This window comes from Chaetodon auriga, chromosome 6, assembly GCF_051107435.1.
Source record: "Chaetodon auriga isolate fChaAug3 chromosome 6, fChaAug3.hap1, whole genome shotgun sequence".
NCBI classification, from domain to species: Eukaryota; Metazoa; Chordata; class Actinopteri; order Chaetodontiformes; family Chaetodontidae; genus Chaetodon; species Chaetodon auriga.
In genome coordinates, this window is record NC_135079.1 from 21,793,136 (window position 1) to 21,810,950 (window position 17,815).

At 41.4% G+C, this 17,815-nt stretch overlaps 1 protein-coding gene across 1 annotated transcript; it reads left to right on the plus strand.

Annotated features, from left to right (window-relative positions):
- The first annotated feature begins 1,502 nt into the window (after positions 1–1,502).
- Positions 1,503–16,038, plus strand: anln2 (anillin, actin binding protein 2). The gene is made up of 23 exons (XM_076733712.1): positions 1,503–1,545; positions 2,262–2,361; positions 2,482–2,649; positions 3,168–3,260; positions 4,659–4,843; positions 5,286–5,372; positions 7,456–7,543; positions 9,639–9,976; positions 10,100–10,194; positions 10,352–10,481; positions 10,688–10,823; positions 11,130–11,306; positions 11,429–11,555; positions 11,837–11,885; positions 12,712–12,765; positions 12,847–12,879; positions 12,969–12,990; positions 13,180–13,289; positions 13,652–13,705; positions 14,507–14,593; positions 14,852–14,959; positions 15,038–15,186; positions 15,804–16,038. Exons 2-23 carry the CDS (start codon positions 2,268–2,270, stop codon positions 15,967–15,969), a joined length of 2,550 nt encoding a protein of 849 aa, XP_076589827.1. The 5' UTR covers positions 1,503–1,545; positions 2,262–2,267; the 3' UTR covers positions 15,970–16,038.
- Positions 16,039–17,815: the final 1,777 nt, after the last annotated feature.

The window sequence follows — 17,815 nt, forward strand, 5'->3', positions numbered from 1 at the left end:
CCCACAGAAGAACTAGAGCCCAGTTTGCTAGAAAAGAAAGAGGGAGGAGTGCAGTGTGGCCCAGCATCTTGGTTTTTTGTCCTGGCTGCCCGTAGTAGGCCACTCCAGCTGTGGTTCCAGTAACAAAAGAAAATAGGATCAGAGAAAGTGATCTCTTCAAGTCAGGTGACAGGTTAGTGGATTTTTAAATATGTATTTTAGTCTGGTATAAAAGTCAAAGTTGAGGGTTTCCTCAGTAAAAATGCTTTTAATCTGTGGTCTGTGGGATTATACATACAAATACAAAAATACCAAGCAAAAAAAAAAAAGCATTCGTTTTCTGCCTCCTCCAGGGTAAACAACATCATCTTGAGTGAGCTCCCTCTTTTATGCAAATCTGTGTGGTGCAGCCTGAAGTGACGGAGATAACATGATGTTAACACGATCTTATCACTGCTGTTTTCAGATATACACAAACCCAGATTTAGCAATGTATCCGCGACCTACTTAGATCTCTTCTGTGCGTGCATTTGCAACACCATCAATTTCCTCATGATCACTATCTGTTATCGATTTGTCATCAGGCTCCAAATGCAATGCATGAGCTTTTCATATGACATAATTACTGTTCAAAGATACATCTGAGAACCAGGTGTTGCAGTTAAACTACTGATATGTCAGAACATACTAAAGTAAACCTAGAACCAGACTTTGACCAATATTGAATGTCGCTGTGGTACCGTTAAGATGTTTCCATTACAGTCTAGTGGCTTTAGATTTGTGCTCTTGTAATGGGATCTAGATTTGTATGAGAAATTGAAGTAACAAAAACTAACTGATAAAATTGGAGGTGATGAAAATGCATGGGAATTGGAAAATAGAGGGGTAAAAATGGATGTGAAAATGTTTTGATCCATTTATAGCTGATTTGATTAAAATGATATGAAGGAAACTGAGCAATGTTTCATCATTTTCTCCATCTTGTGTCATTTATCATTCACAAGACAAAATGCATCATTTAAGGAAAGTGTCCTTAAGGGTGGGAGTAACAAAAATCAATTAAAGAAAGTCACAGTGATGAAAATGCTTCTAAAATAATTGTGGAAGTGATTAAATGTGTATGAATTGAAAATGAGTGATAAGTGGTCATTTGATTTGTTAAAATAAACTGTTGCTCTGATAATCATCATCATTCACAGTACCCAACTGACATGTGCTGTTTACAGCAAGCCAATTTTCATACTTCTACGCTCATAGATTTGCGTGTTTACTCTGTTTAATACGGTAAAACAGCCTTCCTTTGAATTAATGAGTAGGTACGGAACAGCCGTGGAATCCGCTGCGCAACACAGGCCTGCGGTATTTGGTCCGGTTCTCTCGGCGCTCTGCGAGAGTATTTACGGGACTCCGGTTGTGCGTGCCGCAAACGTCAGAAGACCCGCTGAAATTCAAAGTTGGAGGAGGAGACAGAAAGCTTAAAACAACTAGAAGGTTGTTTCTTGTTTTCTGTCAGTTGGCGTTGACCTGTTTCATACAGACTGTAGTTCCAAACAGACATCTTTTCAGGTAAGGGGTTCACTCTGCTTACTCTGTTACCACGTTGACAAGACAATTTGTACCTGCTAAAGTTAGCCTGTCATTGTAAGCGATGCTAACGACGTGCTGTGCAACTGTAGATGAGTTAACGTTAGCTTGAAGTGAGCTACTTCTTTGACTCAAAGGACTGTGTTGCTAAGATTAGCTCACTGTTGTACCACCTTTATTGTCAACTGACTGTCAAAAAGTAAAAACTCATGTTAATGCTACTTAGACTATTGCTGTGTTGGCAGTGATAACAAGATAACGCTCTGTATTTGGCTAGCTGACTAGCTAGCAAAACTTTCTATGAATGTGTGTTTCATTATAAAACCGACCCGAGTTGAAATTGAAACTCTGGGCGTTGTCACGTTTAATACTGTCTGGTGGTGTTCATTTAATAAAAGCTTGATAAAAGCTAGCTTTAGTCATATTAACCAAATACAGTATGTTTCATGTCATTGTTAGGTTTTAACATGTATTAACTTCCCATTATACTGACGTACAGTGCCTTCGCTATTAAGAAATCTCCTTTTTATCTGGTTTATTTAATAGCAAGCAGGTGTTTTGAGAAAGGACTAACTACTATAGAAACTGGGTGGCTTGACTGTTTGTTGTACTAATGCTGTTGTCCTTAAAAGTTTCTGTCCAATAACATCTGACATCTTAAAATTCATATGTGGGCTGTAATGTCACTGTGTTTGCAGCTCAGTATGGAAGCTGGTGAGGAAAATAGTGGCAACATCAGCTTGAAGAGACAGAGAGCACCTCTGTCAGATTCTGAAGACAATGTCCTCTCACCATCAGGTCTGTTTGTGCCTGTATTGACAGGAATATGAAGGATCATGTGTATTTCTCTATAAATATAGTATGTCTACATATTCACAGCAGTCTTTATAGTCTTTGTGTTTCTATCCGATGCCTCAGAGGTGAACGATGGTCAGAAGCGGCGGCGTCTTGGGGCAGCTGGTCAGGAGAACCGCAGCCCTAAACCTTCCTCCTCTTTGCGCGAAGCTGAATTAGAGACAAAGCCAGACACCCCGATGGTTCCCTCAGTCCAGTCCCGAATCCAGCAACTCACCCAGAGACGAGATGGTAAGCCTACCTTTAATGTTGAGGCAGACATGCTAACATTTTGTCCTCCCAAGTTTTATCAATGATAGTAGAAACATGTTTCAGTATAAGACAGTATAATACAATAGACAATATAATTCAATAGACAATATAAGTCAACAAAAATGTTGGTAAAGTTACATCAAACCCCCCTCAACAGATTCAACAAAAGCCTCAATGAAGGGAGGATTTATTACAGGACTTTTATATTACAGTGCATTAGTTTTAGCTAGGTGGACCTAATAAACTGGCAGTTGAAAGTATAAGTGTGTATATCTGCACATCCATGAGTATTAGAGTTTATTTTTGGAGGGGTAATGGTAGTGCTCAAGATGTCGACATGTCATGGTAGCAAAGGTTAACAGTCAAGGTGGATTATCGGCATGCAAGATAAAAACGTTTATCAACCTGTTTAGCAATCTGTGCGAAGCCGCTCTGACAGTGTAGGAGTTCGATTAATACTGCACGTTTGTGACAACAAGTTTTTCTTGTTTTGGGAGGAGCTCCTCTGGCCCAGCGGTGCCTGTCTGATCCTGGGGCTGACAGCCCATCCGTCATTATCCACGAAAAGGCCTTCAAGGAGCATCTCCTCGGTGAGAATGCATATGAACACATACATGTTCAAAAACGTCACTGTCACTGCTGAATACAGAGTTGCTTTTCAGTGCAGTGCAGTACATAGAGGAAAGAAAGTGTTTCTCCTGATAAATGAATGATGAAACATTCAGCAGCAGTGAAGCAAACAACAAGATACAAAATAAGGTCCAAAGGTCAAACATGTAGAGCAATAATAGATGGAAGGTAATACAATAATCTAAGGCATTGACTTAAGTGGTCGTTGGTCTTCATCTTAAATGTGACAGTGGCCAGAGGGCCAACAACTAGTGCAGAAAGTCTAAAATCTGGTTCATGTGATTGTGACAAGAGTTTAGTTACATCAGTACTATGACTGGCAAGGTCTTAACTGTCAATGGCAAAGGATGGTTGAAAAAAATGTGGAATTGTGTTATAAAGAAGAGAGAACTAGATTTTTTTTGTGCGTTGCTTTACATCTACATGAATATGTACTTAATGTATATTCATTTATTGAAAGGAATGTTATGTGATTTTGATCCTTTTGTCATACATGATTTGTAGGCATACAAATTGATAAACAAAACTATTTTGATAAATGTGACATCCCTTTTCCACAAGAGCCAAAGATACTTTATTGGCATTTCTGCCACAAAAACAAACAAAGCTTCACAAATTGAAATGTCAGTGAGGCGATTAATTCATTTCAAGAGAGAATCACTGAAACATTGGGTTACTGGGTTAGTCGTCAGCTATTAAATGAATTGCCAAGTATTTTTTATAAATGGTTAATCATTTTAAGTGAAAAAAATCTAAATTCTCTGATTCCAGCCTCTTAAATGTAGATATTTTCTGGTTTCTTCACTCCTTTATGTCAGTAAACTAAAAGTCTTTGGGTTGTGGACAAAACTAGACATTTGAGGATGTCTTGGGCTTTGGGAAACAATTCTTCAACTTTTTCTGACATTTTCTAGACCAAAAAATTAATTGATTAATTGAGAAAATAATCAACAATGAAAATAATTGTTAGATGCAGCCGTAGAGAACAGTAACTGGCATGTATGGCGTCCTGTTGTTATTTTGACAGTATTCCCCAGTGAAATGTTTATGTTTAGGTGATACTGTGGATGCTTCGGATTAGTATTAGAGCCATGCTTGGAGTTGGACCTGCCAAACCTCCAGCAAGCATATTTTAGCACCTGGGAGAAAGGGACATTCAGTGTTGTTGGGTAGCCGCGCGTTGTGAAAGAAAATATAAATACTAGATTGGAATTTGGTACCGGCAGATACTCAATATTAAATTCCTTAGATTGTGGCAAGAAAACCTCACCAGGATATTGTTGCCAAAATTTGAAATTTTAATTTTAATTATTCTCTAGTTATGTTTGAAAAGTCATCACTGAATGCTTTTTCTCCAGATGAGGGAGAGTTTAGTCAGCGAATGGAGCGGTTTAAAGTGCCAGTCTTCGAGGCCAGCCCTGCCCCCACACAGAGCCCTGCCATGTCCGGTCCTCGGACCTGCTCCAACTTTGTATCGGGCATTCAGCAGAAACTCCAAGGCACTACAACACCCAGCTCAAAGCAGGCTTCCCGCATACGTGAGGTTGGTTCAGGGGCTTTTATTTCTTGGAGTATATTAGTATTACCTACATTACTGGGATTGACCCCATTCTTACTCTCTAGGTCTTCTACTCGATGGGCAAATATCAAACATCTGCTGAAATCAATAATTTACACACATTCATTTGTAATATATCAGTATTCTTGAATGGTGTCTGTGAATCTTTGAATGTTAAAATCTCCATCCATCCATTTTCTGCCACCTATCCATGGCCAGGTCACAGCGTTGGCCAAGAGCTCAACAATGTCTGTTAAAATTGTTCCAAACTAATGCTACTAGCAGCTGCAATACCCTTTAATTATATGAACTTAAGAACAAATGACCTGGTTTCTCCTTGTGCTGTTTATTACTCAAATAATACATTGTTGTTGTTGGAGTACCTGTAGAGTTTATTTCTGACATCTAACATGGTTTCACTGCTCAGGAACGGAAGCAGGAGCTGAGTCTGTTGCAACCAATCAGGGAGAATGCCTGGCTGAAAAGGAGCAACTCTGACCCTTCATTTACTCAGGTGGGTTTGTGATCATGATATTTTGCCTGTCAAACATTCAAGGACATTTTAGTCACAGCTGTCCGTCTTGTGATAATTACTTTTGTGTTATATTGAAGTAGATGTGGTTTGGCTCATAAAGCACAGATTGACCAGAACAAACTCAAAGTGTTCTTACCTCTAAGTGCTTCCAAAGGCAACTGGATTTGCTTGTGGTTTCACCTCAAAAAGGCTTCTTCAGTTCTGACTGGTGGGAAATCCAAGGCATTTGTCATCTTGCAGGATCATAGCTCCGTCCAGCTATCACGCAAGTTTTTTAGGGTCACATGAGTCATGGTGTTGATGGGAGAGAATGGGTGGGTCATTGACCTACCTGCCCATCATGTGACTCAATAGGGTCACATGAGTCCTGGTGTGAATGGCTGTTGAGCTGGCTGTGGAGAGATCTCAGGACCGCATTATAAGTGGTGTCTTAAACCACCTCCTCTGTTCAGTGATGGTCTTTCCAGTTTGACATGGACGGCTTCTTTCACTCTTCTTTTAAACCATCGGTCTTCCCTGCCAAAAATATGTACATTATTGTCCTCAAATGAATGTCCCTTGTCCTTGAGATGTAGGTGGACAGCTGAGTCTTGACCTGAGGTGTTGGCTCTCCTGTGTTGTGCCATGCTCTTGTGAAGTGGTTGCTTTGTTTCCCCAATGCACATTTGCAGCAGGTAACCAAACAAACCTGGAGCAGAGTGAATGTGACACAGAACAGGGTCAATGTGAACAGGGGAAGGACTCCGACCAGCCAAAACAAAACAAGGAGCTTTTACATAAAAGAACAGGCATGCATGGACATGGTTTAAGGCATGAAAAGTGTCACACAGACCAGGAAACCGTACTCCTAATTATACTGTAGACCGGTCCCCACATGAGGCAGAAACTCGACTATCCTCTTTTATCACCTTCACATGCTATTTACCTTTTCATATTTTATACATTAATATTTTTGTTACATGCTTAATTGAAAATTTCAGGTTCAAATATGAGAGAGTACCATTTCTTTGTCAAGTATATAATTCAAAATGTAGTAAGATATAGGCCTTTCCAAGTGGTCTCTTACGTAGACTAGAATTCACTGAATTTGCTGAAAATGCGCTATATTGTGATATGTGCGTATGGTTTTCTAGATATGAAATGACTCATATCAGGATATGAGATTTTGGTCATATCACACAGCCTTAACACCAGCTTATGTAAACATTAGCAGGGAAGGACCCCTCCTGGCTCCTCATCTCCCTCGTGGGTTCCTAGATCTAGAAGGAGGGTTCATTGGCCTCCCATGCAGCCCTGGGATGTGAGTCGGTGACCAAATAACTCTTCACTCTTGGGTCACTTTTGTGCTTTGACACATGCGCAATAATTGAAGTCACCAGAATGGGCAGTACTGATTTAGCAGTGATAGAAATTGAATTGAGAGGATGGCATGCAAGCATATTGCTATTGGTTGGCACAATTACCCATTCACATGGCTCCAGTTTTTTTGTCTTGTAGTGGAGGGAAGTTCACTTCTGAAACGGTGCACATAAGTTTGATGTGATTTTGGGAAACTGGGATGTTCACACAAAGGCTTATCTTTTCACCTCACATGACATAAACACAGATGAATGTCACAAATTCACTTTTTATTTCAAACATGTTATTGAAATTATGCAATATCCCTGTAATACACTGTACATGGAGTCACCTTGGAGGGGTTTGTCAATATATATTTTGACTATTCAGCATCAGCATAACTCCACCTTGTCACTAATTGCCCTGCTCCACTGGTCACACTAGTTGTTTTGTGTTTTTAGGCTTCCATGGTTTGAGATTTATTTGAGTTTTAATGCTTTGTTTTATTTGCATGTTTGCTAAAGGTCTCCTGTGCCTTTTAGGTTTTTTCCTTTCCTGGTACTGCTTCTGTGGTTGTTGAGTAAAAGGCCTAAATTATAACTGCAGGATGCAATATTTCATTTTCCTTTAGTTGTTTATTTGCTTGCAATGATAAACTCAAAATAAACCTGCTCAGCATTTCTACCTCTTATTTGCTTCCTGGTGCTAATATTTTTGCATTCAGCAGGCTGATGGTGATACTGACATGAAAGATGGCAGCTTCACTGAAGCTCTTACATCAGATGCAGGGAAGAAATCTTCAAATGGGACAGGTAAGACCTTTGACATCAAATTGACTGAATTGAATGAAATGAACACACACTTTGTTTTCAATAGTTTAGAGAGTCAAGTCAATACATACCAGGACAAAGGCTGTAGTGGCAGAAGTAGGAATGTCCTAAGCTGATCTGCAAGGCCTGTATTGTGTCCCCACCACAAGTGTTTCCTTTGTTAATTGGTATTAATATTTGTTACTCTAAAACCTTCTTGATATAATGACTGTATGAATACTCAGTACCTGCTATAAAATATATCAAGTATGAAGCTCAGGTAGCATAGTGTTAAAATGTGAGACCACTTTTTCAACAGGTGAAATGTCACCCTGTGATTCTGAGACCCCAGCACCGTCTGTAGAGCTTGAAAACTCAAATGAAGGGAAGCTGCAAATGGAATGGATGGAGCAAAATACTCATCAGGGTGGAGAGGTCAGGGAAGAGCACAAGGCTTCTGTTGAAAATGAAGAAAAGCCACAAGGGGCACCACAATCACAGAGCCAGACTGTATTGAAACTGTCTTTCGGAGAGGATCAGAGTTTCTCCAGAGCACCCTTCAGTGACAATCACAATGTGTCAGAGTCACCTGCAGGTGATGAGCAGAGCTTGCTAGAATCAGCTCATCCAGAGGAGGAAACAGCTGAGGTTTCCAAAGTAGCTGAACAAGAGAGGTCTGAGGTGTTTTCACTTGACGAAGTTGGAAAAGTTGATGGTCATTCATACAGTGAAGATGATATTGAGCTTTCGACAGATGAGGAGTTAAGGTTGTGGATATATCCTCCAGACAGGGTGTGCAAGAAGGAAGAGTCTATCATAGCTGAAGAACAGGAGGAAGATGTGTGTGCTGAAGAGGAGAAAGGGGAGTTAAATTTATCCACACTGGAAAATGTGGAAGGAGATAGCATTACAGATAGCAGTGAACCCTCTGACAGCCACGATGGTGAATGTTATTTACGTAATGTTTGTGCTGCAATTGCAGGCGATAAGAAACCTAGACCTGAGGAGGACAAGTTAGAGTCTGCTGTAACCAGAGACGAAGGGAACATAGAGTCCTGTGAAGGATGCTGTGAGGGAGCAGTCACAGGAGATGTGGATTTCTTTACAATAAAACAACACCAAAAAGAGATCGAGGGATGTACTCATAAGGATGGTATATGTCAACAGTCAAAGGAGATCCTGACAGTCAATATCAAAGAGGAGGACCTGGATCTAGAGTCAGACAGTAGAGGCCCAAATAGCATAGTGAAAGACACAGAGGCATTTCCTTTTGCAGATGAAACTCAGGCCCAGAAAGAAACACAGACTGAGTATCCACAGCTTGAAACAAACCTTGAAGATGTAGCAAAACATAAGGTGGAGACTCAGGCTGAATCATCTGACAGTGATGGAGCTCAGTGTTTGACAGAGGTGCAGGTGTCCGGTCACCTTTTGGAGACAGGGGAAATGGAGCAAGATGCAGTAGATGAAAGGCAGGGTGTTGTAGATGGGCTCAGAGAAGAAACCCAAAGGGCAGAAGAAGGAGAAAGCTCAAAGAAAGTCACCTTTATCCTGGAGCCCCAGCTAATCAATGACTCCACCCTGTCTGAGACCAATACCTCCATGGAGTCCAGAGCAAGTGTGTCAGGTGTGAACACTAAGAAGATGTAGGTGTGAGCACCTGGGCTGCCTGAGCACACCTCAGGAGAATGGAACACATGGGTGAAGTCATTTATTTTTAAGGCAGAGATCACTCGTCCTTGGTAAACTGAATATTTTGGCTTTATATTCAGAGCAGCATGTTTTCTGTATCACAGGGTGGCTAAAGGGGACACTAAATATTTTATTATATTTTTTTTACTTGAAATTAAACAAATATTTATATTTATTTTTGCAGAACTCTAATTTTTCAGCCAATGTTTTTTTTAATCTTCACAAAAGCAATAAGTGGGGATCAATATGGGCAACAAACACACATTTGGCATTGCACATGTGAAAAGATGGATGGTGCCCATCTGTTGTGGGTTTTCTTCAGTTGTAACACTCGTCTGGGACCTCACCAACCATCTACTACTGTTGCTTCAGAAAATGACACATTTGTACACGCTTGTTTCCACAGATGCTGAACTGAGCTCTCATGATGAGACCAACACTGCTGAAATAATCGACCAGATGTTTGAGGAGGTGCTGGAATATGCTGAAAGGATGGAGGAAGAGGGGGTGGATGATGAAGACACTGAGGACCGCGACAGTGGCATCGGTGCTTGCACTGGAGTCAAAGACACAGTAGACACAGAGTCCGAGAGGGAGAAGAGTGAAGAAAAGGAGGAGGCCAAGGAAGAAGCATGCGATGACAGCAAGAAGCTTGAAAACAACGGAGACGAGCTGCTGACTTTCCCTCCCAGCGGCATCCTCTCTCCACTCAGCAAGTCTGTAGAGGCCGTGGTCACCCCTCTGGTAAGATTCATTCATAACTCTGAGCTGTCATTTGGGGAGCTTGCTGGATTGAGTGCTTGGTGGGAAAGCTGATAGATCCAGAACCCAGAAGAATATTTCATTTCATTCATGTCCCCCCAACAGCGACTGACAGTGAGCGAGGAGTCCAATCCTCCGTCTCTGCTCCTGACTCCAGAAGAGACCTCCACCCCTCCTGCTGAATCTGCTCCTCTGTACAGGTAAAACACAGCCATTTGTACAAAATCTGTTTGGAATGAACTCCAGTTGAACTCTCAGTCTTGAATCATCAGTGTTGTCTTTTGCCACACACATTTAAGAGATCACAGGCCCAGTGTTGTGTATGACTGTAACTTGATTTTGTTCTGTGATTGACAGTATTGATGCCTACCGTACACAAAGACAGAGTAAGCAGCCCACCATTCAGAGCGTCACTCCTGGGGTTCAGAGACGAGCTCCAGTGAAGTCCCAACCTCAACCCTCTGTCAACACCAAGGAGAAAATCACGGTGTGTAGCACTGTTTTCAACTATTTTGAATTGTAACCTGTTAACTGTTGATCAGCTAATTTCACAGTAGGTCATTCCGTGTTCAGGATGAGATCTAAGTACATACATCTTTTATTTCAGTCAACTGTAAATCTAAAATGCACCACAGTTGCTTTGACTGAATTAAATCCAGTACAAATCTTGCCTTCTGTCCTGTGTTTGTTCAGGCACTTAATGAAGAAGCAGGGAAACTGCAGACTGTGATCAACCAGACCCTGCAGGCTCTGAGCTGCTGTACTGATGAGGAGCATGGACGAGGCTCACTGGAGGAGGCTGAAGCTGAGAAACTGCTGCTTGTCTCCTGTACTCATCAATATCTTTATCTTAATGGTCCCCCCTCTGTGTAGATATGACGCCAAGTTCACACTACTGTTTTTATAGAAAATGTCGTCCCAACAGACCCATTCTTTTAGTACTTTTACATTTTACATACAGTTGATTAAAATATTAGAAACAGGACAGCAACAGTATTAATAACAAAAAACACATACATACATGTATCTTTTTATTTAATGTTAATCACATCTACACATCTTGTTCCAAATAATAAGAATTTTTCTTCTGTGCTGCCTGTCGTCACTGTCATCTACTGATCTACGTATGTTTCAGGTGAGAAACGCTCAGCCCTGCTGGCAGAGGTAGCCAGACTGAGGGAGGAGAGGAGCTCAGAGTCAGGGGAGGACAGGGACTATGTTTCCCAGCAGCCCTGCAGAGGAACTGTCAGCATCACAAACATCCAGCTGCCTCTCAAGGTTGAATTTGTCTGCTCCTCGCACAACCGAACAGGTAGCACAGCGATTTAACGTTACTGCATTTCATTTGTATTTCAAAGATCGGGGCTTTGTTAACGCAAATGTAGAGGTCGGCAGCCGCTTTGAAAGGACTGATTTGTTTATGTGCTTGTTTAGGTCGGCCAAGTCACTACTTCTTCGTCCTGATCCGCTACGGGCCCTGCAACATCGTCGCCACCCCGCTGGCCACAGCTGCCAACGCTCAGAATGGAGACACCATCTCTTTCGCTACTTCTGTCACTCTGTGAGCTGCAGTTCATTAGCTCCGTTAGCATACACTCTGCTTCTAGCACTAATTTGCTGCAGCTCCATTTTTCTTTTTGTTTTTCTGAATTGACAGCATGTGTTTCCTCATGAACACATGAAATCCATTTTATTTTGTGAACAAATGATTAATGAATGTCACATCCAGGCAGCCTTTGCCACTTAAATCTTTTTGCATTATGTCTTGTGACTGTATCAGTGTAAACATGTTAGTGGTATATAGATTAATGCATTGCTTGCTTTGTTTCCTTGATATGTCAGGAAGGATATTCGTCCATCCTTTGAAATTGATGTGGAAGTCTACAGCCTGGTGAGTGGTTGTGGCCGCAGGTCACAGATGTATTTTTCCCCATTGTCAATTCACATTCACTAGTTTACCATTGCTATTCATAAGTTGGCTATAGCTTGTGCTTATATATACAGTGCATGGTGTGTTGGCTGCTTGAATGAGGCTTGAAGTGTACATTGCTTTGGAAGGCTGCGTTGAGTATGTGGGTGGTTCTGGGACACTGGAACATTCAGGAAAGGTTTCTCATGCCAGACAGGTTACTAACTAGTGGCTGTTGTTATGTCTAGTGGAACCAGTTATACAGTGATGACGGCTTAGGGGGCCATGGAATGTAGATGAAGTTGCCTATCAAGCCTTCTTGAGTCAGCCATTGTACTTTAGCCTAAGTAGCTATAATGTTGCTATGAAGCTGTGTCATGCTGCCAAGTATTTTCTCTTTGCTTGGGTGAGAATGGGATTCAAGGATGCCTCAAATGTGGTAGGTCATTGGTGGAGCTCAGTAGGAATGATGGCCACACTACTGAGCAGACAATGACGTTCGGATGAAACTTTCTATCAAGCCAATGGGGTCAGCTCATGTAGCCTAGCCCAAGCAGATATAATGCATATATAAGGCCAGGACAAGTATCTGCTCTTTGCTGGAGTGATTGATACCAGGCTGATGACCAAACACATTTGTCTGGTGGCAACCTTGTGCAGTGAGACCTGTCCTCCTGTCTTTCGTCCTGTACTTTGTTAATCTATGTGATTGTTTTCATGCACACGTACACACACAAACGCACATACACATGTATAATTTAGATGTGATGTTCAGACTTTTAATGCTCCTACTTTTGTGCCTCTCCAGTCTCACACTTCAGGTAGTAACAGCAGCATGGACCGGACCACCACCAAGTCACGGGTAGGTGGGTGGGTCAAATAATGAGCCGTGTGTATTTATCAATGGCAGTCTAATTCATTTATGGTGTATTTACATGTTCAGGTCACGCCAAGAAAGCTTCTGAACACTATCACAGTGAGTATCAATTTTTGTTTCATGCTCTACTCTTATAGTTTCTGTTGTTTTTGTCACATAACCTAAACCTTTTCTTTTATTTTCAACAGAGATCCAGTAACAGTCTGACATGTAAGTTTTCTACTGGTCACTATGTGTTACAGTACAAAGAGGCTTCATTCTTTTCCCTGTTTTACTCAACTCAGCAGTAACTCCAGAATGGGACTCTCATAAAAGTTTAGAAATGATGGTCTTGTCCATTGCTGACTGACCATTTCATGTTTGTTATGGGTTTTCATTCAGTGCCTCTTTGTCCTTCAGCTGCTGCTCTTCCTGCTCTCAACACTCGTCGCTCCAGTAACTTTTGTTTGGTGGGCTCCCATAAGATTACCTTGGCCTCACTGGGACACAGCAAGTTTCCCCTGGATAAGGTAATGATCTGTCATGATATTGTTAGGAAGGGCCGTTCGCACTGTGTTTGGCAGCTTGGCATCAAATACAATGTATAGGGAACAGTTTGATGGATGCAGACATGTAAATACTGTTTTTGGTAATTATGAATTGAATGATAGCATTCAGAATGGAGAGGCGATCGACTGTCACCTTGTTTTGCACCTCCAGCACTGACCAACCAGAGAAGAAGCACAATGCTACAGCACTACCACACATCCCTTTGGTCTTTTTATTATTCTGTTAGCAGTTTCTACACATGGGTGGGCTCACTGGTGATGTAACATGTCTGCCCCTCCCTGTCGACCTCCCTCCCCCTCTCTGTCTTGCTTCCTTCATTTAGATGAAACTTGAAGGCAAAATCAGGAGGCTGCTGGGAGATGAATTTCAGGAAAAGGTGTCACTCCTCACGCTGTCAGCTGTTCACCTCTCTCTGCTAACCTAACCTCTAACTCATGATCTCAGTCATACTAATTAACCGCCGCCTCAGTTTCTATAGTGTTTGTTTGTGGTGAATGAAGTTTGTCTGTTCAAGCCCTTTTCCATCTGATCTCTTAAACCAATGAAAACATCCATTCAGTAGATTTGATGTGAAATGACATGGTGCTGAGGGGCAAAATAAATGAGATAGTTACTGGCTGGTACACAAACCCTGGATGTGTATTTGTATGCATGTTGTTACAAGTCTCAGCTATATTCTTGCGTCATTTAATTTTGAATTACATGACGTCATGACATTATGGGGTGGAGAATGGCAGCATGAAAGTACACTTTTAATCAAAGCAGTGTGTCATTTCACCATTTGAGTTTTTTCCAGTAGAAGGCCTGTGTGTGTGCGTGCGTGCGTGCGTGCGTGCGTGCGTGCGTGCGTGCGTGCGTGTGCGCGCATGTGTTTTTGTAAACAGACAAGAAGAATTTCACTCCAAAGTGCAGTAGCACCATGGTGACACCTTCTCATAATGACACTTAGTGTATCTGACAGGTATTCATGACATCTCTTAAAGTCACAGGTTGCGATCACATCTGATCAGTTTGACCAGAACAGTTGAATTTCAGGCAGTTTTTCTACACAAAAATGGATGAAGCACATGTTGGAATGAAATTCTTCAAAATATTCTGTTTCTTGTCTCTTGTTTGTGTCGTCCACATCACACCAGTTTAACCTCTTGTCTCCTCCCTTTTCCTCTCTCAACGGTAGGTGCCTTTTCTCTCTCCTCTAGAGGGCAACATCTACCTGCAACTGAACAGCGAAAGTCACTCTAATGTGCAGCACCAAGGCTTCCTGGTCAGTAATGTGACGTTTTGTGTTTTTCCACAACAAGATTCACAAAGTAAATGAGAACTCCATTTTGTCATAACTGTTAAACAAGTGTCAGGACTTTAAAACCACTCTGAGAAGAGGCAGATTTACACACTCAGGTGGGACTGCAGCTCCTGTCTGTGCTAAACTCGACTTCCACAAATCAGAAGCGATGGTTTCCTTGAATGTTAAACAGTTTTAAACTGCAGTTTCACTCTTCCGTGTCTGTGGTTCTGTCACCAGACAATGTTTGAAATGATCAGTGGATTTGGGGTGTGGCATCGCCGATACTTTGTTCTGGAGAGATGCAACATGTACTACTGGAACCACCCCAATGACAAAGAAACTAAGGTATGGACAGACCAGACAGACTTGCAAACTAAGACACCAAGTTACTTTTAGTCAATTAATTCTGCTTTAACCTCTCAGGAAGCAGAGGGCAGCATTTGTCTGTCCAGCTCCCACAGACAGTCTGTCAGACCGGTGAAGAGAGACTCGTGTGCGCGACCTTTCACCTTTGAGCTGGTGAGCAGCATCCCACAGCCGCAGCAGGACGACAGCCGGGATGCTTTGGCAAAGTAAGATTGCAGTAAAATGAGATCTTTGGGAGTTAGCAAAGTATAAATACAGCAAATTCCTTTTAGTTATAATAGCTTCAAACCAGATTTTTGTTGCTCGTGTTCATGGATTCAAATCAGCCTGCCTTCCATGTGCGAATCCCAGACCTCCTGTTTTTAAGGACCAAATTGTTTGACAGCTATTGATCGACTTTGAGGTTGCACATTTTTGCTAATATAGAGGAACAATCTTAATTTATTGTGAAAAACTGTTTGAATATTCTTCTTTACAGTCAGAATGAAGCACATTGCTCTTCTGGCTGCAGCCAGCTAGTGATGTCACAGAGGGTGTTTTAATTTTGACAGCTGAAGGGAAACGCCTTCTGTGACATCAGTGATTGTATTATGTCTAGAAATTTGTTTTGAAACAGCATAATTACCTTTAAGAAAAAGATTTCCTTTTACAGCCTTTCCTCTCTTTTAAACCGTGTCTTAATTTGGAGGTGAAAGTAGAAAAGTTTACCAAAGAAGAAAAATCACTTTCACTCCTAGATGTCAACAGGCTCAGTAGCACCTATTTACAGACAGGTCTGACTTCTCTAACAGTGCATAAACTGATGGATGTTGTTGCTGTTCAGGTGTTGGTTTTCAGCCGACACCAAACAGGAAAGACTGGACTGGATCGAGAAACTCAACCAGGCTCTTTTGGACTATCACACATGGAACCGAACACCAGCAACCCAAACAGAAAGTCAGCAGTCAAACGTGTCCAGCAGTGGGAACTTGAGGGAGAGCATACTGTAACTGCATCCCTGATGCCAGGGTTCAGATTCTTCATCTCAGAGCTGCAGGAGATAAGCTTCTTCCTTTATAGGGTCAGCTTCACTGAAATGAAACTTCCAAATTATAAAAAATATAGCAAGTCTTTGGGAGATATATCTGTGTTTTTCATACTGTTTATTTTTTTTTTTAATCTGAATCCAATCATTATTGTTGGTTTCCCTTTTTGCTAAGATACAGTTGCCTTTTGAATCATTTTAGTTTTTCTTTTTCATGGTTTTGTGGAAATCAGGTTTTATTTTGACTTGTTTTTCTGTGGCAATGAGCTGCTTGAGCCTTCGTTGGCAATATTATTTGGTCACTTTCAGTCGCTAAGGTGAAACTTCTCTTGTAGTTTATATATTTTTGAAATAATTTACACATATATTTAGATTCATATTGTATTTTTGTATCAATTAACCTTGAAGGATAAGCAAATCTGTAAAGATACACTAATAAATATTGAAGGAGAAGGAAATCTTTTTTTATTGCATGCTTTTGTTTCCTTAAGAAAACCAACTTAAACTGTAACAAATTAATATGAACATATAATAACAGACACGATAGCAAATGTATATTGGAAAGCAAACCAGGCTCAGAACAGGATGAAAGACAAGGCGTGAGACTGGAGGCTCCTTCCATTTTTCATTTATTTGGCAAAAATCAATGTAGTTTCCCCTGAGAAAAAAATGTAACATTGGGACTGAAGCGTGTTACAGAGGCTTTAGCAACTGTAAGACACCTCATTAAAAGAAGTGTAGAGGAGAAAGGATGGGCCACTTTGCAGCTATATGTAACTACAACACAGTGGTTACCAGCTGAATGATGTACAAACCTGCTCTGAAACGTGCTGACACAGACATTTGGAAATGCTGAGTGTTCGTTGTAGAGGAGTGCTGAAGGAGCTGAGATGAGAGGATCTGCAGGGGCAGCTAAACAGTCAGGGAGCAGGAGGACCACAGCAGCATCACTGCAGGGGATTTTTATTTTAATCTGGACACGCTGCATATCAAGGCTAACGTTAGCTACATATGCTAGCCTATCGAGCTTTTTCATACTGGTGCTACGGGACAATCACCGTTTATGGCTCTCGAGCTTCGTGCTGTATGTCTACATCAACACAGAGTCTCCGTGGTGAGTTAGCACCTCTGGCAAGAGTGCACTGAGCGATAACAACCGAGGAAACGCACCTACAAAAGCGATATGTGTGCGCGGCCATGACAGGATGTTGTCACTGTCTGCAGGCTTAAGGATTGGCGAGACGGACGGCCCCGGCCAGCCAACCAGACGCAAGCTGAGTCGGGCGCTTAGATCCCGCCCTCTCAGGAAGCACACAAATAGAAACAAAACCTTCCGACTTCCTACTTTCCAGTTTTCCTTGGTTCTGTCCAACTTTCCACAAATAGGAGGCCGGAGGAACTACTCTAAAGAAACAATTGTATTTTGATCTGAGCAAAAATACAAATTTAGAAAAGCCAATTCAATATGGAAAATTGAACAGATAAGCACCACACTGACCCTATTCTGTCCTGTTCTTTTCCATGTGTTTCCAGCAATCAGTCTGTCGCTAAATGCTATTCATGTGAACTTTCATTTGTAACTGAAGGTACAACAAAAGTAGGTCAGATTGGTGGATTTGACCAATCCAGAGGGGTGGATTGGCAGTATGAAAATATATCTAACCTAAGTCACTCATCAACATTATATATGAGGACTTCAGTATTTCAATTGTCCCCCATGTTAGTGTACAATGTAATTTCAAATAGATGTCCCAGACAAATAGATTTAATAGGTTTAAATGCTTCCCATCCCTTTAATCTCACCACACTCT